Source organism: Carlito syrichta, unplaced genomic scaffold, assembly GCF_000164805.1.
Source record: "Carlito syrichta isolate Samal-C Ts95f unplaced genomic scaffold, Tarsius_syrichta-2.0.1 Scaffold304341, whole genome shotgun sequence".
Taxonomy (NCBI): domain Eukaryota; kingdom Metazoa; phylum Chordata; class Mammalia; order Primates; family Tarsiidae; genus Carlito; species Carlito syrichta.
Genome location: NW_007248437.1, coordinates 455,546 through 480,403, shown reverse-complemented (window position 1 = coordinate 480,403; position 24,858 = coordinate 455,546). Strand labels below are relative to the sequence as shown.

Sequence of the window (24,858 nt, the reverse complement as noted above, 5' to 3'; positions counted from 1 at the left end):
CTCTCTCTCTCACACACACACACACACACACACAATCAGGATGCTTGTTTTGCAATTTGCTTTTTTCATAAAACCTTGACCACTTTCCCAGTCTACCTCATTTGTTTTGAAGGCAGCATAGTTTTTCATTATATGGTTATGCTATAATATTTTTAAATAATTCATGTATGGCATATTAACAGATGCTTGTGTTTTGTTTTTTGCTATTAAAGCAGTGCTACGATGACCGTGAATTTTCATTGATCTTTGTTTACTTTTCGCTGTTACTTCTCTAGGAAAAAGTTGTAGGAGCAGAATTGCTGGGCCATAGGGTGTGTGCATTGAAGATATTGATAGATAGCCAAGTTGTTGTCAAGAAAGTTGTGTTCATTTACATGCCCAATTATGTAGCAGAGTGCTCATTTTCCTGAGAGCTGGGACATTGTCCTAGTCATTTTTTTCGTATTTGCATGCTTCATGCCTGGCACAACCTAGCCTAGACTCAGCACCCAGAAATGAGTGAATGAGAGACTGAGCTCATGGAGAGAGCTAATGCAGGTTTACAGACTCCCCAGTGTTAAGCTTTATTATTACTTTTGTTGAGGTAAAATTCACATAAAATCAACTACTTTAAAGTATACATCAGTGGCATTTAGTGCATTCACACTGTTTTGCAACTACTACCTCCGTCTAGTCCTAAAACATTTTTGTCACCTCAAAAGGATACCCTTCACCCATCATCAGGCACTCCCCATTTCTCTTCCCCTTCAGCTTCTGTAACCACCAAGCTACTTTCTGTCTCTATGGATTTGCCTGTTCTGGACATTTCACGTAAATGGAATCATCCAGTGTATGGCCTTTTGTGTCTGGCTTCTTTCACTCAGCATCATGTTTTTGAGGCTTATTCATGTTGGAGCTTGTGTCAGTCCTTCATTACTCTCTATGGATAAATATTATTTCGTTGTATGGATACACCACATTTTGTTGTGTTTTTGGAAGGTTTGGGCTCAGCTCAGACCTGCTCTGGGCCCCGCTGGGAAGCCAGAGAGACTTTAGTAAATGCCATTCCTCCTTGTCCTGTTTTGCAGGATTCCTGTGCACACAATATTTGACAGCTGCCCAGAAGGGAGTGGCATCAGGGCCATAGCCATGACCCACGATGCCAAGTATCTGGCAACCATCTCAGATGCAGAAGTCCAGGTAAGGGTCCTTTGAGTTAGCCCCAGCAAGCCGGCCAACCTGTCAAGAGTGTCCCTATGGGCAGCTCTGCTTAGGCTGCATGACATCTGTGACATTCTCAGGAGATGGCCAGATGAGTCAGAGCTTCCCTGCTGTGACTTAGCTCGTGGTACCTTGCTTAGTTACTGCATGTTACAGGTCCCCACAAGAGGTGTAAGTTGCTTCAGCAGCCTTCTGAGGTCTTCTCACACTCTCTTTCTGCTGCCACGTACAGAAGGTGTGCATCTGGAAGTGGACCTTAGCAGCAGAAACACCAGCGTGCTCTCTCCAACTCCCCAAAGAGTATGGTTTCCAGGTGAGTTCTGTTTGAGTCTGTAAAGTCAAAGTTATACCAAAGCCAGGTGAAAACCTACCCTTTGTTAGTGGAGTTTTGTTATGGTGCAGTAGAGCTTTTAAAAACACTTTCATATTCCTAATCTTGTTTTATCTTTGATGATAATAACTAATATTGTTTAAACACTTATGTGCCAGATTCTGCTAAATACTTACATTATCTCGCATAATCCATGCAAACATGCTAGCAAAGAGACATTACTATCTGTAGAATACTACTATTAATTATTAAATAATTTGTCTAAAGTCACCCAGCCTTTTTTATTCAAGAAACATTGTTAATTGCTTCTAACCTTGTAACTAACTTGTGAGGCATATAGGGAAGTTGTCGTTATTATTATTATTATTATTGTTGTTTTGAGTTGGAGTCTCACTGTTGTCCAGGCTGGAGTGCTGTGGCTCGCTCATGGCCACCACTGCCTCCACCTGCTAGGCTCTGGTGATCCTTTCGCCTCAGCTTTCCAAGTAACTGTAACTACAGATGCATGCCACCATGCCCGGCTAATTTCTTGATTTATTGTAGAGACAATGTCTCACCAAGTTGCCCAGCCTGGTCTGAAATCCTGGGCTCGGGCAGTCCTCTCGCCTCAGCCTCCCAAAGTGCTGGGATTACAGGTGTGAGCCACCGCACCTAGTGGGAAGTTATTATTATTACTCCTGACTTACATGAGGTGCCTTGCCAAGGACACCCAGAAAGCTGACATTCGTCTTTTGAGTCCATTGTCACTGCTCTCTGCTGTTCTGCACTGTATCCTTCATCCCTGCATCTTTGTTCATTTCACATTTACTGAGTACCTGCTCTGTGCCAGGCACTGTGATAAGTGCATACCTGGCTTGTAGATTTGGAACCCCAGAGGGTTTGAGTGACTAGACTCAGTCATACCTGTGTGGTTATGCAGCCATATGGCCATCTCCTCTCCTCCCTGCCAACATTTCCCCTGCCCCTGAAAATACTTTTCTTTCCTTTTTTTTTTTTTGAGTCGGAGTCTCACTCTGTCACTCACACTGAAGTGCAGTGGCATGATCATGGCTGCCACAGCCTCCACCTGCTGGGCTCAGCCGATCCTTTTGACTCAGCCTTCCAAGTAGTTTGGACTACAGGCGCATGCCACCACACCCAGCTAATTTTTGATTTATTGTAGAGATGAGGTCTCACCATGTTGCCCAGGTTGGTCTCATACGTCTGGGCTTAGGCAACCCTCTTGCCTCCACCTCCCAAAGTGCTGGGATTACAGTTGTAAGCCATCGCACCCAACATTTTTTTTACTTTTTAAAGTTGTGCTAACACAGTAGCCACCAACCACAGGTGGCTGTTTAGGGTGGGTTTTTCTATTGCCTCAAAAAGCACCTTTGGAATTTTGAATCTGCAGATCACTCTGGGTAGTATTGGTATCTTCATAGTATTGACTTCCAGTCCCTGAACACGCGATGTCTTGCTGTCTATGCCTTCTTTCATTTCTTTTTGCAGTTTATAATTTCCAGAGTACAAATCTTTCACCTCCTTGCTTAAAATTATTTCTAAGTATTTTGTTGTTTTGATGCTATTGTAAATGGAATTGTTTTCTTAATTTCCTTTTCAGATTGTTCATTGCTAGTGTATAGAAAGACAGCTGATTTTTGTATGTTGATTTTGTATCCTGCAACTTTGCTGAACACAAGTGGCATTTAAATTTAAAATGATCAAAATGAAATTAAATTACAAATTTGGTTCCTCAGTCTCACTGGCCACATTTCAAGTACTCATTAGTTACATGTGGCTGTTAGCTACATATTTGACAGCACAGCTCAGAGAATTTCGCTGAGGCAGGCTGCAGAGACACCCCAACTCTGGGTGAACTCTGCCTTCTCCTTCTAATGATGGGCATTTTGGTTCATCTGTCTTCCAGGTCACCCCCCATGACTCCACTGAAACTATGCTTGTCATTGTCAAATCCCAATGGTATTCCCAAATCAAATTCCAAACTAGTCCCAAATCAAATGAACCTTGATAAATATTTTTATTCTTTATCTCAACAGCAAATACACCTTCCACTTAGGCCTGAAAGATGCTTTTCCTGCTATCTCACAGGCCATTCCTTTGTGAATTTCATTTTTTCATTTGTATACTTTCTGAATATTAGTGTACTCAGGGTTTGATTTCTCCTTGCTGTGGTTCTTTCTCGGTTGTTCTCATTCATTCACAAGACATTAAGTACTATTTATCCTGGATTCCAGAGACACACCCTGGATCTCTCTTCTTCTCTCCATCTCTTGCCACCATCATAGTGCAGGCCACAGTCATCTCTGCTTGCATGACTATACCACGCAACCTGCTATTGTCTCTGCTTTCACTCTCGCCCTGACAATCTTCCCACAGTAGCCAGAGTGGCATTTTAAGAGTAATTAAAACATTATACCACTCCTTTACTTAAAACCTTTCAATAACTTCTCATTATGATTAGAATAAAATTAAAACTCCATTTTATGGCCTCCAAGGTATGATTTGATTCTTCCAGCCATCTTCCAACCTCTGCCCATCTGATTAGTAATGTTTATTTGTTTGCATTTTCTAGAATTTTATATAAAATCTCTCTCTCTTTTTTTTTTTTTTTTTTTTTTACAGAAGGCTTTGGTTTCTTTCACTCAGTTATGTTGTTGCATGTATCAACAGTTTATTCCTTTTTACTGAATAGTAGTGCATTGAATAGGTATGTTACAACCGGGAGCGGCCACTGCACTCCAGTCTGGGCGACAGAGTGAGACTCCAACTCAAAAAAACAAAACAAAACAAAACAAAACCCAACAAAACAATTTGTTTATTCAGCTGTTGACAGACATTGGGTTGTCTCCTGGTTGTGGCTATTAAAAATAAAGATGCGCTGGGCTCGGTGGCTCAGCCTGTAATCCTACGCTTTGGGAGGCTGAGGTGAGTGGATTGCCTGAGCCCACGGGTTCAAGACCCACCTAGGCAACTTGGCGAGACCTCATCTCTACAATAAATCAAAAAATTAGCCGGGCGTGGTAGTGCGCGCCTGTAGTTCCAGCTACTTGGAAGGCTGAGGCGGAAGGATCACCAGAGCCCCGCAGGTCGAGGCTGTGGTGGCTGGGAGCGCGCCACTACACTCCAGTCTGGGCGACCAAGTGAGACTCCAACTCAAAAGAAAAAAAAGATCACAAAAACTAGCTGGGCGTGGTGGTGTGCATCTGCAGTTCTAGCTAATTGGAAGGCTAAGGCGGAAGAATCACCTAAGCCCAGAAGGCTGAGGCTGTGGGGGCCATGAGTGTGCCTCTGCACTCCAGCCTGGGCAGCAAGAGTGGGAGACTTCAACTCAAAAAAAAAAGTATAGAAATCATTTGAGACACAGGATGATAATTTCCTCAAAAAAAGACTTGCTTCTTATAGGCACTTGGCAGAATGGTCGCTTTAACCTAATCAGAGCAGGAGGTGACTTGAGGGTGATCTTCAGTCTTTGTGAGGTCTGGTCCGTGCTCTTGCTTTCGTCAGTTCCAACTCAAAAAAAAAAAAAAAAAAGAAATAGGCATGGACATGGGTGCAAATGGCAGGAGTAAAACTTAAGAAACTCTTCTCCAGGCTGTTCCTCCAAGCTGTCTCCTACGGCCCTTCACTGCAGACTGCAGCCGCCCACATCCCATGTGCGTTTCAAGACACTCACTTTGTTGTTGCTGCTGTTATTGTTTTGTTTCTGTATTTAATGCTTCCATAGTTTCTCCAGGGTCGATTTTTAGGAAGACAGCCAACAACCCATGCTATTCACCATCTTGGCAGGAACCAGAATCCTTCCAATATCTTGCATTCATTCCAAGATATCATGTGGCTCTGTCAAATTTAGAAATAAGTATGCAGCAATCTTTGTCTCAAAGAACACAGAATAAAGGTCATTGGTGTATATTGGTTTAGTTTTGCTTGTTCTAATTTATAAAAGATGCATTATAATAAATAAGACTTAGAAAGGGAACACATTTGACGCTATTTATTTATTTAATTAATTTGAGTTGGAATCTTACTCCATCACCAAGGCTAGAGTGCAGTGGCATGATCACAGCTACCACAGTCTTGACATTCTGGGATCAGACGATCCTTCCACCTCAGCCTTCCGAGTAGTTGGAACTACAGGCGTATACCGCCACTCCTGGCTAATTTTTTTGATTTATTGTAGAGACAAGGTCTTATCAAGTTGCTCAGGCTAGTCTGGAACCCCTGGGCTCAGGCAATCCTCTCACCTCTGCTTCCGAAAGTGCTGGGATTATAGGCATGAGCCACAATGCCTGGCCTTATTCATTTATTTTTGTGCTGAGGTCTCACTTTGCCACCTAGTCTGGAGTGCAGTGCATGATCATGGCTCACCACTGCCTTGACCTGGGCTCAGGTGATCCTTCCACCTCAGCCTCCCAAGTAGCTGGGACTACAGGCATGTCTCACCACATCTGGCTAATTTTTTTGACTTTTTTTGTAGAGACCAGGTCTCGCTGTGTAGCCCAGGCTGGACTCGAACTCCTGAGATCAAGCAATCCTCCCACTTCAGCTTCTCAAAGTGCTGGGATTACAAGCATGAGCCACTGCTCCTGGCCTTGGCACTATTTATTTTAACAACCAGTATTCACGTGATATTCTTTTTTTTTTTTTTTTTTTTTGAGTTGGATTCTCACTCTGTCGCCCAGACTGGAGTGCAGTGGCCACTCCGGGCACCGCAGCCTCGACCTGCTGGGCTCTGGCGATCCTTCCGCCTCAGCCTTCCGAGTAGCCGGAATTACAGGCGCGCGCTACCACGCCCGGCTAATTTTTTTTTGATTTATTGTAGAGATGAGGTCTCGCTGCCCAGGTGGGTCTCGAACCCGCGGGCTCAGGCAATCCACTCACCTCAGCCTCCCAAAGGCGCGGGATTACAGGCTGAGCCACCGAGCCCGGCTTCACGTGATATTCTTATTTCTTACCAAATTCCATGTATTTTCTATTTTATATTCCTATTCATTTATTTTAATAAAAATTATTATTTAATTAAAGCATTCAGCTTAACCAGAGAGATAGAAAATGCATCATCATTAATGTATTTCCATACTTTATATTTCAGAACTACCTTATTTTTAATCCAACAAATAATAAAGAATTGGTGAGCAATAGTAAAACACAAGCTATATATTATGTGTGGGTAAGTAGAAGCATTTTGATTTGTTTTAAATGTGGGCACAAATGTAAGTTCATTCTTTGAATATAGATGTTTTGGTAATGTAACGATATCTCTACTTAGGAAGCAATGAATATATATTAAAATATTTTATTATAGTATTTATTTATTGTAGTCCTATTGGAAATTAGCATATTAAATCAGAAGCAGATAATTAAATTTTAATTTATTAAGGAAATGAGGTAAATAATTATTTGAATATATTTAACAGGTCTAAAATACAAATTTTTTGAGACCTTGGACTTTAGTCCCTTTTAGACAGAAATTGGTAAACTGATCAGTGATATATATATACTGACACAAGGCAAAATCAAGTGATAAAAAAAATGTTGAAAATTAAACACAGAATTGCTATATGAGTCAGCAGTTTCTAGGTATATAGCTAAAATAACTGAAAGCAGGCAATCAAACAAATACTTTTACAGACATATCATAGAAGCACTATTTGCAATAATGAAAAGCTGGAAACAAATCAGATGTTCATCAGCTGATGAACTGGTAAGTAAAATGTGGTTATCCAGACAATAGAATATTATTATGTGAATTACTAATGTACACTGTTACATGGTGAGTTACAAAAGCATTATGCTAAATGAGAGAAGCTAGACACAAAAAGTCACATATTGTGCTATTCCACTTATATGGAATGTCCAGAATAGGCGAATCCATAGAAACAATAAATTGGTGATTGTCAGGCCTAGGGAGGGGGGACTATGGATTTACTACTTAATGGGTATGAGGTTTCCTTTCTTGGTGCTGGAAGGGTCTTGGAACTAGATAGAGCTGGTTGAACAGCTCTATGTGAGTGTACTAAATGCCACCTGATTGCACACTTGAATGTGGTTAATGGCTAATTTTATATTAAATGAATTTTACCTCAAAAAAATTGCAAAGCAAAAACGCATTGACCATTGATTGTCAGTGATATCATTACTTAATATATTTATTATAGCTTTAAAGCCTTATTAACATAGAATTCAAATTTGTATTAGCCACCATTTAAAGTCACAATCATTGGTGGCATTTTTTACGTATTTGTTTTCCTTTCAGAATGTTTTTAGATGTTCCGTGAGGCAACAACTTCTCTCACCTGTAGAAATTGCAAATGTTTGACCTTGTTTAGATATATTTGTTTTGATTTTGCTATTATGTCGTTTCTCTGTGGGAAACCAGGTCTTTTTTTAGTAGTGATTTTTTTGTGTATATTTATCAGTATGAAGAGAGAGATATACTTGCTCACAGTGCCCCACTTTTAACAGAAAAAGTGAGTATGACCATTGCATTTTAATATATCATATTTTGTGGAGAATAAATATATATATACAGGTTTAGTTGCTTTGGGCTGCTCTTTGTACATCTTGATTTTAAGCTATTAGAAAATAATTTGAAAAATTGTACATAGGTCCTTTATCCATATTGAATTGTCAGTTGAAAATAATGGAAGTAAGTCAAGCATGGTGGCTCATGCCTGTAATCCCAGCACTTTGGGAGACTGAGACAGGAAGGTTGCTTGAGCCCAGGAGTTCAAGACCAGCCCAGGCAACAAAGCGAGACTCCATCTCTTTTTAATGAACAAATGAATGAAATAATGGAAGTATTGTTTAAAAAATGTTATGGAAAAAAAGCTACTGCCATGAGAAAATATCCAAAAACATGGTTTCTGATTTATTGTAGAGATGAGGTCTCACCAAGTTGCCCAGGCTGGTTTCAAACCCATGGACTCAGGCAATCCTCTCACTTCTGCCTCCCAAAGTGCTGGGATTATAGGCGTGAGCCACCATGCCTGGCTGATATTATATATTTAAACGTTTAAGAGCCCATAGGAAGGTGGTAAACCAGATGTTGAGAAACACTGTATCTTGCCTGCTTACCTCAAGCTATTGTGTCTGAGGTGGAACTGGAGTTCTGTCTCCTGTAGCATTTTCTGTACTTGATACCCATGTAATTTTCCCTCAGGGGGTACCATATGATGGTTTTATTGCATCTTTCCTTCTTTCTTGATATGATGTGTAGAAATTTATTTTTTAAGAGAGTATGCTAAAAGAGAGAGAGAGAGAGAGATGGTGACAAGGAAAGCTTATTCTGTCTTCAAACTTTGATCTTCATAAATAAAAGTGTCCAGCAGTACAGTCAATCCTCAGCGTTCATAGTAGTTATAATCTTTAGTGTCTGAAAATACTGAATTAGCAAATATGGAACCATTTTTCCTAGGGGAAATATAGGATTAGGTTCCTGTGAACCTCTGGTCACATTTCACCAACAGATCAATAAATAATCTTGCTTTATGTTTATTTTTGTTTAAAGACACCATATTTAATATATAACATTGATTCATTAACAATGAACTCATGACCAACAGTACCATAACTCATGACTGAACAAAGCTCATCTAATAGTTATTTTTTGCATAAGGGACAAATCACAGCCACCTTTTGCTTAGGAACACTAGACAGCATTTTAGCACTTTGTTTGGGGGCCAATTTAAATACTGAAATCATCAACAAAAGCACCAAAAAAATACAAACAACATGGCACTAAATGCCATGTACAGTGCTTAGATAATTTCTACCCATGAAAAGGACACTTCAGCATCAAGAAATGCAAATAAGACGGCATGAGATAGACCACAGAAAGAAAACTTGTTAACAATATAACAGCTAAAACAAGAAGGCAGAGTACCGCCTTTTTGACCTCCACTGGGAATGGGCATGTTGGGTGAATCAGGTTTCTTGCCACTCTGCGCATGTACATTCTGCAAATGATTGTGAAAGTGCTGTGAGTACTGATTTGGGGATTACAAACAAATTCTAACAAGCAGGTCAATTCACAAGTACAGAATCCATAAATAATGAGCATTGACTGCAATCTGAAATGATGCAAATTGTATTGACACAGTACTGCTCTTAGAAAGAAATTGATGTTCTTGCTTGACCAATTGTTTTACTGTTTCTCTGGTATTCAAGTCAGAAGAGACAAACTCTAGGATCTGTTCTGCATAATTAGAGAATCGGGCAGCCTGGCGAACACATTATTTCTATGTACAGTGCTTAGATAATTTCTACCAATGGGAGAATATGGTGGGGGAACCCAAAAAACAGGAATTTATTTATAAAAAATTGTGTATTTATTCTTGCATGTTTAAATTTCAGTCACCTTCAACCCTCTCAAAACTTCCATATAAAAATTTGGCTGACCATTTGTATCATGATTTGTGGAAGAAACGTCCTGAGTTGTGGCAAGCAGGTTCTTCCACCATGGCAATGTACCTGCCCGCATTGCGCTAAGGGTTCAGCAGTTTTTGAGCAAAAACAGCTTGACCTCCATGCCCCACCCTCCCTATTCACCCCAAGCGACTTTTTTTTTTTGTTTCCCCGGATGAAAAAAGTCCTCAAAGAAAAACATATTGCCGATGTGAAGAGGCGAAACAAAAAATGGAAGAAACACTAAAAGGCATCAAAGTTGGTGAGTTCAAAAACCGTTTTGAGCAGTGGAAAAAGTGTCTCGGTAGGTATATTGCGTCCAACAGAGAGGACTTTGAAGGTGACTGAAGTTTGTTTGTTTATTGTGTTGGAGTCTCACTGTCTCTCAGGCTGGAGCGCAGTGGCATGCCCACAACCTCCTAGGTTACCACCTGCTGGGATCAGGTGATCCTTCTGCCTCAACCTTCCAAGTAGGTGGAACTACAGGTGTGCACCACCACACCCGGCTAATTTTCTGTTTTATTGTAGAGCCGAGCTCTCGCCAATTTGCCCAGGCTGGTCTCGAACCCCAGGGCTCAGGCAGTCCTCTTGCCTCCACCTCCCAAAGTGCTGGGATTACAGGCATGAACTACCATTCCCTGCCAGGTGACTGAAGTTTAAACTTAAAAGAATAAATATCAAAGTGAGGACCAATGGGAGCCTCAAACTTCATCTGTATGTTGACCATTTATGTATCTAATCCTGAATTGTACCCCACATCTTTAAAATAAAATAATAATAATTTTTAAAAAGAATAAACATACAATTTTAATAAATAAATTCCAGGACTCTTGGGTCCCCCTTGTAGCTTATGATCAAAGGAGACTGGGGGAATAATTTTACGATATTTTAGAACTGGAGCATGCATTTGCTCACAACAGACATCAGTTTCTTTATTAGTCTCTGTAGCCTCCATGAGAGAAGTTTAACAGATATAAACAGTGATTAGCCATGCTCTCATTTGCTATAAACAATAGTTTAATTGAACACTTTACATAACCCTTCACTTGCTCTTGGTAAACTGTCAAAGGTTCAGAACTGCCTGAACCATGGCAACCCATGAAAGGTTTCTCATGATTGTTTTTTTTTTCTTTCTCTTTTCCAGCTATATGTGAACATAATGTTATAAAATGTCATGTTGATAAATGCTTTGTTTTATTTTATTACCAACGGTAATTGAAAACCTGTCTTTTGAAACACAGACCTTCAACAAGCTCGTGGGAAAATTTAGCCAGTCCGTCTTTCACTTGAATTTAACACAAATTCTCTCAGCGACAAGGGAAGGGAAGCTGGTTGTCTGGGACATACACCATGCCCCGTCATCTTCTTCCAGCTTTTCGGGCTTTCCCTATATCAAGCCTTGTAAATTGGTTCATTTGCAGAAAGAAGGCATCAGTGTGCTGACTACTGTTGATAGGTGAGGAACTTAATTAAAAAGAAGCTGTAGATGCTCATAAAAAATATTTTAAGTCAATGTATATACATATTTCATATATGCATAGAATATTTCTGGGGAGAGTCACAATTAATTGGGAACATTGGTTGCCTCTGAGGAAAAGAACTGAGAACTAAGATCAAGCATGGGGGTGGACTGACTTCTTTTTATAATCCCATTTGTACTAATTGGATTAAAAAAAATCATAGGCAGGCATTATGTTAAAAAAAATCCCTTTGTGTTGGTGAAACAAAAAGTAACCGATTTTTTTCTTCTGTGCTAATTAGACTGATTTTACACCCAGAATTTTACATACTTTAAATTTAAGAAAATAACTTGAGTAGCTATATTGTTTTTGTCCGATTACAAAATAATATTTATCCATTGGGAAAAGATCAAATAAATCAGAACTTTATAAAATTCATTACCCCTTTGATTTTGAGTGGCTCTATGGGGACTCACAGGTAAACATTAAAAGCCTTAGTTACAGCCGGGTGCGGTGGCTCCAACCTGTCATCCCAGCACTTTGGGAGGCCGAGGCAAGAGGATTGCCTGAGCTCAGGGGTTCGAGACTAGCCTGGGCAACTTGGTGAGCCCTCGTCTCTACAATAAATCAAAAAATAAGCTGGCGTGGTAGCGCATGCCTGTACTTCCGGCTACTTGGAAGGCTGAAGCGGAAGGATTGCTTGAGCCCAGCAGGTCAAGGTTGTGGTGGCCGTGAATGTGCCACTGCACTCCAGCCTGGGTGACAGGGTGAAACTTCAACTCAAAAAAACAAAAACAAAAACAAAAAAAAGCCTTGGTTACAACAGAGTTTGTGTTCCAGCTGCATCCCTTCCTTGCTGAGTGACCTTGAGGAAGGGACTTAACCTTTCTGGGCCTCCATTTCTCCATATGTAAAGTGGGCATAACAATACTATGTCTCTCAGAATGGTTTTATGAGGATTTCCAGAGACAAGGATGTAAAACTCTTAACACACAACCTTGCACAGAGGGCTCCTAGGTAAATGGCAGCCGTCATTAGTGTGAGAGAAAGTTCCCAAAAGCGTGGAGAAAATCACCTAATGATGAGGACTCTGCCCATATGGTTAGAATCGTGGTGCCATCTACTTTCACAAAGCCTGTGTGCTTTCATTTGCCTTTATTTTGATTCAGGGGACTAGGGAAGTTCTGACATGGTTTTACAAAGAGAAATGCAAATTGTCCTCCTCACTCAGTGGTGTGGGAAGACAGTGGAGGAGCTGCAGTTGGTGATGCAGATGATGTATAATTGGTTGGTTTAGGACCAAGTGAAGGCCAGGCCTGAGTTCCCCCTCTCTCCATGTTAATGACATGGGAGCCCAGGGAGGAGATCTCTGAAAACACCTGGCCAGTTTTGCTGCTTCTGTCCAGCAGAGGGCAGTGGAAGATGTTCTAGACAATGACTGCCCACTTCCCTTGCTTATTAATCAGAAATCTCATTTAGTCACTGTGCATATATAAGAGAACATCCATACCCTTCCTCCCCCCATGATCAGAATTATGTTGGAGTCTTAAGAAAAGAAAAAGAAAAAAAGTAAGCCCATTTGGGATGGATTCAAGGACTGGAAATAAAAGCCATTTTGTCGCATGGCATTGCTTTGCGCTGTGATGACAGGACAGGGATTTACGATCACTCTAACAATAGCGCCTTCCTGTAAAGCAGCTTGTGTCTCATTGCCAGCCTGTATGATTTCAGAGTGCTGGTAGAATGACTCTCTCCATTGTCATCTGTAATCATATGGTGTGAAGTGTTCATCACTGCGCACTGCCGTTGCATATGGCTGATCTTGGGGTGCAAGGAAAAGGTATATCAGAGAGTGTGGACCCAGCTCTAACACACCTAGATTCCCCACATGGTCTAGCCACAGGGCCCTGATGGAGTTGCCAGGTGTATGTTCTATGTGGTATTTGGAATATACCTATACTAAATGATTGTTTATCTGAGGTTCAAATTGAACCAGTCATTCTGTATTGTTATTTGCTGAATCTGGCAACGCTAGGCCTTGAGCAAATTCCTTAACTTCTCTGAGCCTTAGTTACCTAGATATAAAGTGGGATAACAGCAAAATTAGCCTCATTGGCCAGTATTAAATGATGTTTTTACAATGCCTCAGAATCCATAGCCTGTCATATAATTAATTAAGTTCTCAATAGATGGTACTTGTTCTGACCGCTATTTACCAGACTGATGTTATTCTCCATTTCAGATATATTGTCACAGGTGACATTAAGGGTAACATTAAGTTCTATGATCATACCCTGTCTATCGTTAACTGGTACAGTCACTTCAAACTGAGCATCATAAGATCTCTGTCCTTTTCAAAGACCCCAGCACCTCCGCCTACTGAGAAATCAAACTATCCTCCTGGCTGCACTTTAAAAGGTGACCTTTTTATTGTAAGGTATGTTGTTAATTAATCTGGTCATTTAAATGGTCAAAAAATGATTGATGTCTTCTTTTAGTTTGCAAGCAGTAGGATGTTCATCTTGTTCTTGGGATATAAGATAGAGAAAACTGGCCTTCCTAGTCAACCTTTACCTGGCTTGCAGATATATCTTCTTGGCTGACTAAAATGAACTATTTGATCATTAGAAAATTAATTAAACCTTATTTTAATATGGAGACTCTTTCGTAGGGAAGCTGAAAGACCTTATCCCTGAGCTCTCGTCTTGATGAGTCTGGGGTCCTTCACTGTAGGTCGGTTTCTCTTCTCTGAACTGAGTGTGTCCTAGCCACTGTGGTTAAAGGCATTGGATAATTAATAGCCATAACATTTCGAGACCGAATTATCTGTGAGTCTGCTTAATTACCCTTGCAGTATTTACAGGCACATCTGTATGTGTGCACCAAACTCCATATTTGCATACACAAATGAATATTTGCATGTGCAGATTAGCTAATTGTACAACTGACTGTCCATCTGCATACTTAATGACTCAATTTACATGTGGAAAAGTGGGCTTTTTCTCTTGCAAATGGAGGCTGTTGGGTATTGGTTGAATATTTTTGGAGATGTTGGGTTAATAATGTCGCTAAATTACAGACGACAGAGGCGTTTTATGTGCAATTAGAAGCAGAATAGCTGGTGTGCCCCATTCCCTGCAAACACTGATGCTGCTCCGTCTCTCCTTGGCAAACAGAAATCTTATCATTGGAACATCTGATGCTACGGTGTACCACTTAACAACAGATGGGACCAAACTTGAGAAGTTATTTGTAGAGCCCAAGGATGCCATTTGCGCCATCTCCTGCCACCCATATGCGCCCCTCATTGCTATCGGGAGCATCTGTGGGATGATCAAAGTGTGGGATTACGCAAAGAAAAAATACCTTTTCAGCAGGGTCTTTGGGAAGGGCCTTGGAGTCCAGAGTCTGACCTACAACCCCGAAGGTATTTTCATTTCGTCAGCCTACCATCGGTTCCACGTTGAAAACAGACCCCAAGGGGGTGCATTTTGGCTGGCACAGCTCCAGAAAGTGCCCCTTTCTCTCCCGGGACCCCATGGCATTCTGGGCCTAGTACCATCTAAACGCTCAACCCCAGGTGTCAGACTTTTCAGTTTATTTCTCCATATAGGATCTCTGTTGTGTTCATTGCTGTCTCCTCTGCACCTAGAACAAAACCTGGCACAGACTCAATATTTCTTGAATAAATGAAGTCCTTTTCCATCATTGTTTCTGGCTTGTCATTTCAGGAGCGCTTCTTGGAGCTGGCTTCACAGAGGGGACAGTTTATATTCTTGATGCAATGTCTTTAGAAAATGAAAGTCCAGAGCCTTTCAAATACTCCCGAACCAGCGTGACTCATATAAGCTTTTCCCATGACTCCCAGTACATGGCAACTGCCGTGAGTATTTCCACTAATGACCCATCCAGTGGCTTGACAACCTTGTTAAACCAAAAGATGGGGCTGAGGGAGAATGGGAGACTTCTTTTTGGAGTGATGACTGTGCTTTAAACTTGTGATGATTGTACAAATGTGAATATACTAAAGACCACGGAGTTGTACACTTTAAGTGGATGAATTGTATGGTATGTGAATGCTGTCTCAATAAAGCTGTTATGCAAAGAGGAATAGAGCTAGGAGGACTTTTGCCTGAAAACAAACCCAGGGCCTCAAAGCTCCCACCTTGGGTTCTGCTGCCCTGATGGCTCATTTTGGGTGGTTAGGTCCCAGAAACCCCAACTCTGCATCCTCCTTCCATCTTCCCTTCTGATTTTGACAAGACTGATCTCAGAGCAGTGTTCTCCACCAGGATTTTGGATTCGGTTCCTTCTCCCTGTGAACAGGGCTGGCTGTTAATCTCAGGAAAGATTCCTCAGGCCTCCCACCCTCCCTCCTGCCTGTTCTCTTGGCCTGCCTTCATGGTGGGAGAGTGAAAAGCACGTCACTAAACCACCGTCCCTGCCTGCACTCTCCCACCTCCACTGTGACGTGGCCACTCTTCTGGATGCATACACAACACTCTCGAAACCCAAAGCAGTCCCAGCTCCCTGTGGGTGCACACAGCTCAGGCATCAGGTGCTTTCAGGCTGGGTTCTCCCTCTCTGGCGTGTTTCACTTTTAGCCTTCATACTTTAAAGGAAAATCCTACGTTCCTAAACTTAATGTAGCTAGGTAAAGAAAAGGAAAGACAAAGGCAGAAAAAGAAGGCTCTCAGTTTTCCACAGAGAATGAGGTGGGGACATGGAAAGGAGATTAAGACCATATTGTCAGATCAATACTTTCTCCCCCACTACCTTTGTAAGTGCATACCTTTGGACTCTTTACCTTAATTTTCTCATCTGTAAAATGGGCATTATTTCATTACTTGCTCCAATGACTAAGATTCAAAAAAAAAAATTTCAAAAGTAAAATTAGTATAAAGACATAATGATTTCTCTCTCTATTTTAATAGATGGTTCTTGATTTATGAAATTAAAAAAGAAATAACTTCTGCTCTTTTGCTCATTTTCAGGATGTAAGTTTCACTGTGGCTGTTTACATGAGAGTTGTCAAAAATGGACAGAGGGTCTGGGAATATTTAGCAAGACTTCGCTCTCATCACAAAAGCATTCGAAGTCTCCTGTTTGGGGTTCACCTGGACACGAATGAGCCCAGGCTGCTGAGCCTCGGTAGAGACAGGCTCTTGGTGAGCTGTTTAGTCTTCGTTTACCTGAGCACCAGGACTGTATCTCATTCTTGTGATATGCCCGCCTCTTGCTAGAACCAGGCCCACAGTATGTGTGTTTGTTGGAGAAAATGAATGTACAGCAAAGTATCACAAACCTCTCCCAAGCCGGTATCTTGCCTTGACACGGGCGGGGACACCGCACAGGGACTCGTGTTCTGAATGAGAGACTTCTAGGAAGTGACAGCTTGGAAGGTGATGCCTCCGCCCTGCCTCCCAGCATGCATCAGAAAAGCCAGCACTTGCCAACACAGCCTTTGTGTCCAGGAGTGAGGGACAGGGACCGCCTACCTCTGAAAGCTAGTAGGGCTGTGAGATCAGCAGGAGAGGTACGGCTAGTGGCCAACCTGTTATTACGGGGTCCAGCCAAAAGGCTTCCAGATCAGCCCGTCACTGTGTCTACGTCATGCTCTGCCTTGCCCCACTCTCCTTCCTTGATCTTGTTTATTCACTCATCCATCTTGCTCTGCCTCCAAAACACACCTGTGGCCGTAGTCAGCAGGCTGCTTATGTGTGACCGTCAAGTGCTGAGACTAAGATATGAATTAGTTCCTCCTCTCAAGGGCTCCAGAGGTAAATGGTGAGATACACAGTATAACAGAGCTAAGCTGTCAGAGTCCAGGTTTTAGAGTCCATTGGCCTAAATTTGAATGTTTGCTCTGCTACTTTTTAGTTATGTGACCTTGGGCAAACCACTCTGAGCATCTCTGAACATTGGTTTTCTCATCTGTAAAAGGGGCACATCAGTGCTACTTTGCAGGAAGTTAGGATCGAATGGCAGATGTTTTTAGAGCACTTAGCTCATCTTGCTCACAGTAATATTGGTAATTTACACGGTACTGGTAATTTATTTACTAGATGTTAAGTCTAGGCAAGTCTTCTCTTAAGAGACTAGATACTGTCTCCTCCAGAATAGCACTATTGGCTGCTCTGTTCCCCAAGAGCCTGAGGCTTCTTAGCTGAGCCTTGTATTCGGCCAGGTCCTCATATGTGTCCATCTGGACTCCCCTGCAGATAGAGTATAATCTTCTCAAGAGCTACAAAGATCACCTGGAAGTCTTGGACATTCACCACACCGACCAGGACAGCCACCCCACTTGTATGGTCTGGTACCCACCACTCACCAAGGAGCTCTTCCTGCTCATTTGCAACACTGGCTACAAAGTGAAGCTTTTTAATTCTACCACCAAAATGTGCAGGTAAGTGCCACAAGCTTCCCACCACTTTCTCCATACCCAGCCTATTTCAAGTCTTATCTTAAGAACCTGGGAGCAGTTTGTGCCCAGCCTGGGCAATATGGCGAGACCTCATCTCTACAATTAAAAAAAAAAAAATTAGCTAGGGATGGTGGTGTGTGCCTATGGTTCCAGCCACTTGGAAGGATGAGGCAGAAGTATCGCCTGAGCCCAACAGGTCAAGGCACAGCCATCGCACTCCAGCCTGGGCAACAAAGTGAGACCCCGACTCAAAAAATAAAAAGGACCCGGGAGCAACTTGGCTCCTGCTATCATCCTTCTCAGTTGACTGAGGCACAGATAACATAAGTAACTCTAACCCAAGTTCACATGGCCAGGAAGTGCCAAAGGCAGTTTGCAAACCCGAAGTCGTTGCCTGAGCCTGGCACTGCCTGGAGGTGAGGTGTCCAGAGCTCAGCGCCTGTGACTCAGTGAAGGAAACACCCTAAGGCCCTGGAAAAGTCATTGATGCTCTAAGACCTCCTGTTCTTCTCTCATAAAGAAAATGCATTTTTACCTGACTGCCTCCAGTTGTTCGATTTTTCTTATTCTTATCTACAGCCATACCACCCTAACACACCCAATCTTGTCACAGGAGTTTTAGGTCCAGCTGTTAGCTTTCCTTTGTTCTTTCCCTGCATGAGCTAGGTACTGTTCTAGATGCTGAAGACAGGGATGAAAACAAAACACTGTTTTCGTCATCATGGTGTTTCCACTTCTGTGGGGGAAGGATAATGTGATAAAGTGAACATGCAGCCAGGTGGTAGGTACATGGTAGTCTGTGCTGTGCAAAGAGATTTGAGAAGGTAGGATGAAGAGTGGGAGTCCTAGAGGCAGAGGGGCTACTGTTTTACAAAGGGCAGCAGGGGAGGCCTCTGAGAGGGGGTAACGTCTGAACAGAAAGACTTGAGGGATGTGAGGGAGCAGGCCACTAGATGGAGGAAAGGGCATCCAGACAGAGAGCAAAGGACCCGTGGAAGGTGGTGTTTGGGGCTTGGGAAGAGTCAAGAAGGCCTCACAGCTGGAGTGGAGAGGGCAAGGAGGAGAACCCGGGAGAGCAGGTCAGAGGCGTGGGCAGGTGCCCAACAAACGACATCTGACATGTGGCGTCTGACGGACTCTTTCCTGTGGAAGATGAGAGCTAGTAGAGGGTGTTGTGCAGAGGAGTGACACATTCTGGTGACACTTAAAGTGATGTCTGCCTTCTGTATAGAGGCTAGACTCTGGGGTGCAAGGTAGAAGCAAGGCTCAGGAAGCTATTCGGGGGTGAGGGTGCCTGGCTTGGCCCCTAGGGACAGCAGAGAAGGGATTGGGAGGGGGGCACTTTCACACCTCTCACAGCCAGAAGAATGGAATAGGCTTTTTTTTTTTTTTTTTGAGTTGGAGTCTCACTCTGTCACCCACTCTGGTACACTCACTGCCACCGTAGCCTCAACCTGCTGGGCTCAGGTGATCCTTCTGCCTCAGCCTTCCAAGTAGCTGGAATTACAGGCATGCACTACCACACCTGGCTAATTTTTTTATTTTTTGTAGAGATGAGGTCTTGCCAAGTTGCCCAGGCTGGTCTCAAACCCATGGGCTTGGTCAATCCTCTCACCTCGGCCTCCCAACGTGCTAGGATTATAAGCGTTAGCCACTGTGCCCAGCCTAGAATGGACCTTTGAAGAAATAAAGAAGTCAAGGAGAAGAATAGGCTTGAGACAAGTCAAGAGTCAGAGCTTGAACAAGGCCAGTTTGAGATGCCTACTTGTCATCCTAGTGGGCATACACAGATTCAGCTCTTGAGTATGAAGGTAATGGAAGAGGTTAGGGTGGAGGTCAAGAGCACAGGATGAGTTAAAGCCATGAGACATGACAAGACTCCAAAGGGGAAGAGTAGATAGAGGTTGGAGGATCACGCCCAGAGCATCCAAAGCTTAGCCTCTTAGAGCAGCCTCTTCTCTCTTCAAAAGTCATCACACGTCGGTGGGTGACCTCTTGTGCTTCCAACCCATGCGGTTCCCAGGGAGGGACCGCTCCTCAGAGAAACATTGATCCTTGTACATTGTCCCTACCCAGGACCTGGATTCATCATTCCATTTCATCAGCAACCCTGCAAAATGGTGTCTCACTGAGGTTTGGGGAGGCTGTGTAACTTGGCCAAGGTCAAGCGAGGTAGGACTTGACCCTTGAATTTGACCCCGGACTCTGTCATCTACTCAGCACTATAGAGCCCCGATGCACCCCTAGCTGCGGAATCTTGCCCGGTCAGCCCTGGAGGAGGTGGTCTGCCTGTGGCTTGTCTGCCTCTTGAATCTGGCTGGGAAGAGGAAGGGAGGAAGGAGAAACTGGGTATGAGGATGCTTCAGTGACCCTGCCTATGAGAAGGAAGTTAGGGAATAGGCAGTAGCAGCTGGCCCATGCTTGAGAAAGACCATGGTTTCAAAATGGATCTCGGATAAGATAGGTCTTCAAAAGGCAGGACCACCCAGAATCTTTTTTTTGAGTGTGTGTGACAGTTTTTGTCCAGAAGGCACAAGGAGAAATGACTGAGAAATGCCACATCGTATGGCAGGATGAGAAATACAATACCATTGTTTCAAACTATTAAAACACTTCAAAGCATACATAAAGAACTATTAAAAATATTTCAGAATCTTTGTGCATCATCTTTAATGGACACACACATACACACACATATATTTTTTGAGTCAGAGTCTCACTCTGTTGCCCGGGCTGGAGTACAGTGGCACACCCATACCCACCTGCTGGGCTCAGGTGATCCTTCTGCCTCAGCCTTCCAAGTAGTTGGAACTACAAGCATGTGCCACCATACCCAGCTAATTTTTTGATCTGTTGTAGAGACAAGGTCTCTCTCTAGGGGATTCATGTTGCTCAGGCTAATCTCAAACCCTTGAGCTCAGATAATCCTCTCGCTTTCGCCTCCCAAAGTATTGGGATTACAGGAGTGAGCCACTGTGCCTGGCTGACACACACTTTTAAACAAAGAATATCCTTCAGATATGCCTAGTCCTGAGAAACACTGACTTTGTAGAGCAATCAGGAGAAGTAGGGAACTTGCCTCAGGCTCAAAGTTCCTGCTCATGGTTATTAACCAGAGAAAGAGGCAGGAGGGACTTTTATCCACACAGTTAGGGGTTTCTGCCTATTGAGGATCAATCTGAAATGAGTATAAAGCATCTTTTAAAAAAATTTATCAATGAAATTCATCTAGTATAAAGCTTTTTATTTGTTTGAGACGGAGTCTTATTCCGTCATCCAGGATGGAGTGCAGCGGCACTCTGCTAATGGCCACTGCAGCCTTAACCTGCGGGACTCGGGCGATCGTTCTGCCTAGCCTTCTAGGTACCTGGAACCACAGGCATGAGCCACCATGCCTGGGCTAATTTTTTTATTTATTGTAGAGACGAGGACTCACCATGTTGCTCAGGCTGGTCTTAAACTCCTGAGTTCAGGTAATCAATCCTCTCACCTCCACCTCCCAAAGTGCTGGGATTACAGGCCTGCCCAATATAAAACTATTTTAAAGTAAGCAGTTCAGTGTTAGTACATTCACAGTGTTGTGCAGCTACTACCTCTATCTAGTTCCAGAACATTTCCATCATTTCAAAATAAAACCCCTTGAATAAAGCTCAAGTTGTAGGGCTAATAAAGCCTCATAACCACAGCTTAATTGGGAAGGAATTGCCTTTCAATGATGAATCTAAAATAATTTTTAAATGCATTTCAAAAATATTTGAGGTTGGGCGTAGTGGCTCATGCCTGTAATCCCAACACTTTGGGAGGTCGAGACAGGTGCATTGCCTCAACTCGTGGGTTCAAGACCAGCATGGGCAATTTGGCGAGACCTTGTCTCTACAATAAAATAAAAAATTAGCCGGTCGTGGTAGCACGTGTCTGTAGTTCCGGCTACTTGGAAGGCTGAGGCAGAAGGATTGCTGGAGCCCAGCAGGTTGATGCTGGGGTGGCTGCGAGTGTGCCACTGCACTCTAGCTGGGGCAATAGAGTGAGACTCCAATACAAAAAAAAAAGAAAAAAGAAAAAAAAATCTGAAAGAACATGAAAAGGCCGTTCACAGAAAAAGGCCAATAAACCTATGAGCAGATGCTCACGAGTATATCAAAGATGCAAATGAAAACAAGATATCATTTTTCACAAATCAGATTAGCAAAGATAAAAATGATTGAGAGTGCCTAGTGCTGGCAAGGGTGGAAGAAATAGCCACTCTCATTTGCTGTGGTGGGGGTGTAAATCAGCGTAACCTTTTGGGAAAGCAATTTGTCACCCTCTATTAAATTTTATCATATCTTCTGACTTCTAGGAATGTTGCCCACAGACATACTCACGCAGCATGCCAAGGCATAAGTAAAAGGATGTCTTGTTTGAAAATATTTTTTAAAATGGAAATAATCCAAATGCCCATTAATAGGGGATTAGTTTAATGATGGCTTGTCAGTACACTGGAACATGATGCTGCTTTTAGAAGAGAAAAAAAGAAAAAGTAAGATAGCTCTCTGTGTAGCAGCATGGAAATACCTCAAAGATATAATATGAGATAAAGAAAATTGCCAATGAAGCATGAATAGCATAAATCTATTCTTATATAAAAGTATAATTACAAAAGAAATGCTTGAGTCATATACACCAAACTATTACCCATGATTGTCTTGGGATAGGGTGTAGCAATGTGGAGATATAGGGAGATTTTCTACTTTATGTATGTCTAAATGTTTGACAATGTTCACTATGAATAGGTAGTACTTTTGCAATCAGAAGAAAAAGATTTTCATTTTATAAAATTGTTAGATATGTTTAATAATACTAGGTAACAGTTATATAGCTGTGTGCCAGAAACTGTAGTGCTTTATGTAAGTTGACTTATCTGATGCTCACCATAGTCTTATGGGATAAGTACTGTCTTATCATTGTTTTACAGATAAGGAAACTGAGGCACAGTGAGATTGAGTAACTTAGCCTTTTTTCCCCTTATTGATACTTTAAAGTGGGATATAATTCACAAACCATAAAATTCACCCTTTTAAAGTACACATTTAAGTGGCCAAGTGTGGTGACTTATTCCTGTAATTCCAGCACTCTGGAAGGCCATGAGTTCTAGACCAGCCTGGGCAAGACCCCATCTCTAAAAAAAAAATTAAAAAATTAGCCGGGCACAGTGGCATATGCCTGTAGTCCCAGCTACTCAGGAGGCTGAGACAGGAGGATCTCTTGAGTGCAGGAATTCGAGGCTGCAGTGAGTTGTGATCACACCACTGCATTCCAGGCTAGATGACAGAGCAAGACCCTGTCTCAAAAATAAATAAATAAATAAGTATACACTGTTTGATATTATAAATAAATATTCACAAATTGTACAGTCATCACCACTCTCCATTTCAGGAACATTTTTATCACCTCAAAAAGAAGCCCAGTTCCCATCAGCAGTCACTCCTCATTCCTTCTTTCCCTGTCCCTGGCAATCACTCATCTGCTTTCTGTCTTATGAATTTATCTATTCTAGACATATAAATTCATATTCCTATAAATGGAGCCATATAATATGTGACCTTTTGTTTCTGGCTTCCTTCACTTAGCATGTTTTTGAAGGTTCATCCACATTGTGATGCGGATCAGTCCTTCATTCCTTTTTATGGCTGAATAATAGTCCATTGTGTGAATATGTCACATTTTGTTTATCTGTTCATCAGTCGATGGGCATTTGGGGTGTGCCCATCTTTTGGCTGTTGTAAGCATTTAGGTATATAGGTTTCTGTGTGTGTATATGTTTCTTTCTCTTAGATCCAGACCAAGGAGTGGAAATGCTGGGTCATATAATACCTCTGTGTTTAAACATGGGAGGCACTTCCAGTCTGTCTTCCCCAACAATGGCACCATCTTGCATTCCCACCAGTAATTCCAGTTTCTCCCCAACCTGCCCCCAATTTTAAGGGTCCGAGGGATTCAGATCACAGTCTGTGCTCTATGCTGCCTCCACCCTTCATGATAGGAGAAAAAGCCCTTCAACGTTTCTACTTGAATAAGAGGAGGGTGACTTAGAATTAGCTGGTGCATTGCTTGCCCAGTGGTCACTGTAGCATTTTTAGCATTTCACCTAATTCAGCATGCATATCCACCTGGTCATGGCTCTTCCCAGCTCAATGCTCTCCCACAGCCTCCCGTGACTCAGGAAAAGTCGGCCTTCATGGCTACCACTGCCACCTCCTCAATTTCACCTCCCTTCACCCCCACCCCCTGCTCCACTTCTCCCCTGACTCTTTGGCTTGAGCAGTTCTCAGACCATATTCCGTGCCCCTTTCCTTCACACCTCCTGTTCCTGCTGCCTGTTTTCATGGCCTCCGTGTTCGTCACCACATCTCTGATTCGCCATTCCAGACCCAGCTCTGATGTCACCTGGTGGCTCTTCACTCCTCCCTCGTGCAACCCCTGCACCATGAATTCGCTGGCAGCACCACCTGCTCCCCTCACATGAGTTCCAGGTGTGTCCCTGCCAGGCTGTGACCTCAGTGGTGGGAGCCATATCTTATTCATTTCTGTGTCCAGAACACCCAACAATGCCTGGCACAGAGAGATGCTCAAGAAAGGTTTGATTTTGGACTTTGCTGATCGTTTATGGGCACATGATTTTGGACTTTGCTGTTCGTTTATGTGCACATGAGTAGCTACTGTCCCCCAGACATGGGCTGAATGTCGGGAACAAGGGAGAAAACACATCCAGCCTCTCAGGGCCTGTGATAGAATAAGACAAAATCCCTGCTGGAATTACAATGGGCAGACTCGAGTTGTTGGGGTTTTTTATTTTGTTTTTTTCTCTGTAAAATATTTAACAAGGTTTATTCTGGGCCAAATATGAGTGAAGTTGACCCACGGCATAGTCCCAAGAGGTCCTGAGAACATGTACCCAAGGTAGTTGAATTACAGCTTGGTTTCATACATTTTTAGGGGGACAGAAGTTACAGACAGAAACATACTTTTTTTTTTTTTTTTTTTTTTGGAGTTGGAGTCTC

At 42.5% G+C, this 24,858-nt stretch overlaps 1 protein-coding gene across 1 annotated transcript in view; it reads left to right on the top strand.

The window, feature by feature from the left end:
* Window positions 1–24,858, top strand: part of WDR66 (WD repeat domain 66) — an 89,963-nt gene that overhangs the window by 27,540 nt on the left and 37,565 nt on the right. The window contains exons 5-14 of the mRNA XM_008059741.2: window positions 1,068–1,179; window positions 1,433–1,513; window positions 6,621–6,698; window positions 7,948–7,998; window positions 11,176–11,390; window positions 13,637–13,831; window positions 14,571–14,821; window positions 15,126–15,277; window positions 16,389–16,562; window positions 17,616–17,800. Coding sequence (XP_008057932.1) covers window positions 1,068–1,179; window positions 1,433–1,513; window positions 6,621–6,698; window positions 7,948–7,998; window positions 11,176–11,390; window positions 13,637–13,831; window positions 14,571–14,821; window positions 15,126–15,277; window positions 16,389–16,562; window positions 17,616–17,800 — 1,494 coding nt within the window. The remainder of the gene's footprint in view (window positions 1–1,067; window positions 1,180–1,432; window positions 1,514–6,620; window positions 6,699–7,947; window positions 7,999–11,175; window positions 11,391–13,636; window positions 13,832–14,570; window positions 14,822–15,125; window positions 15,278–16,388; window positions 16,563–17,615; window positions 17,801–24,858) is intronic.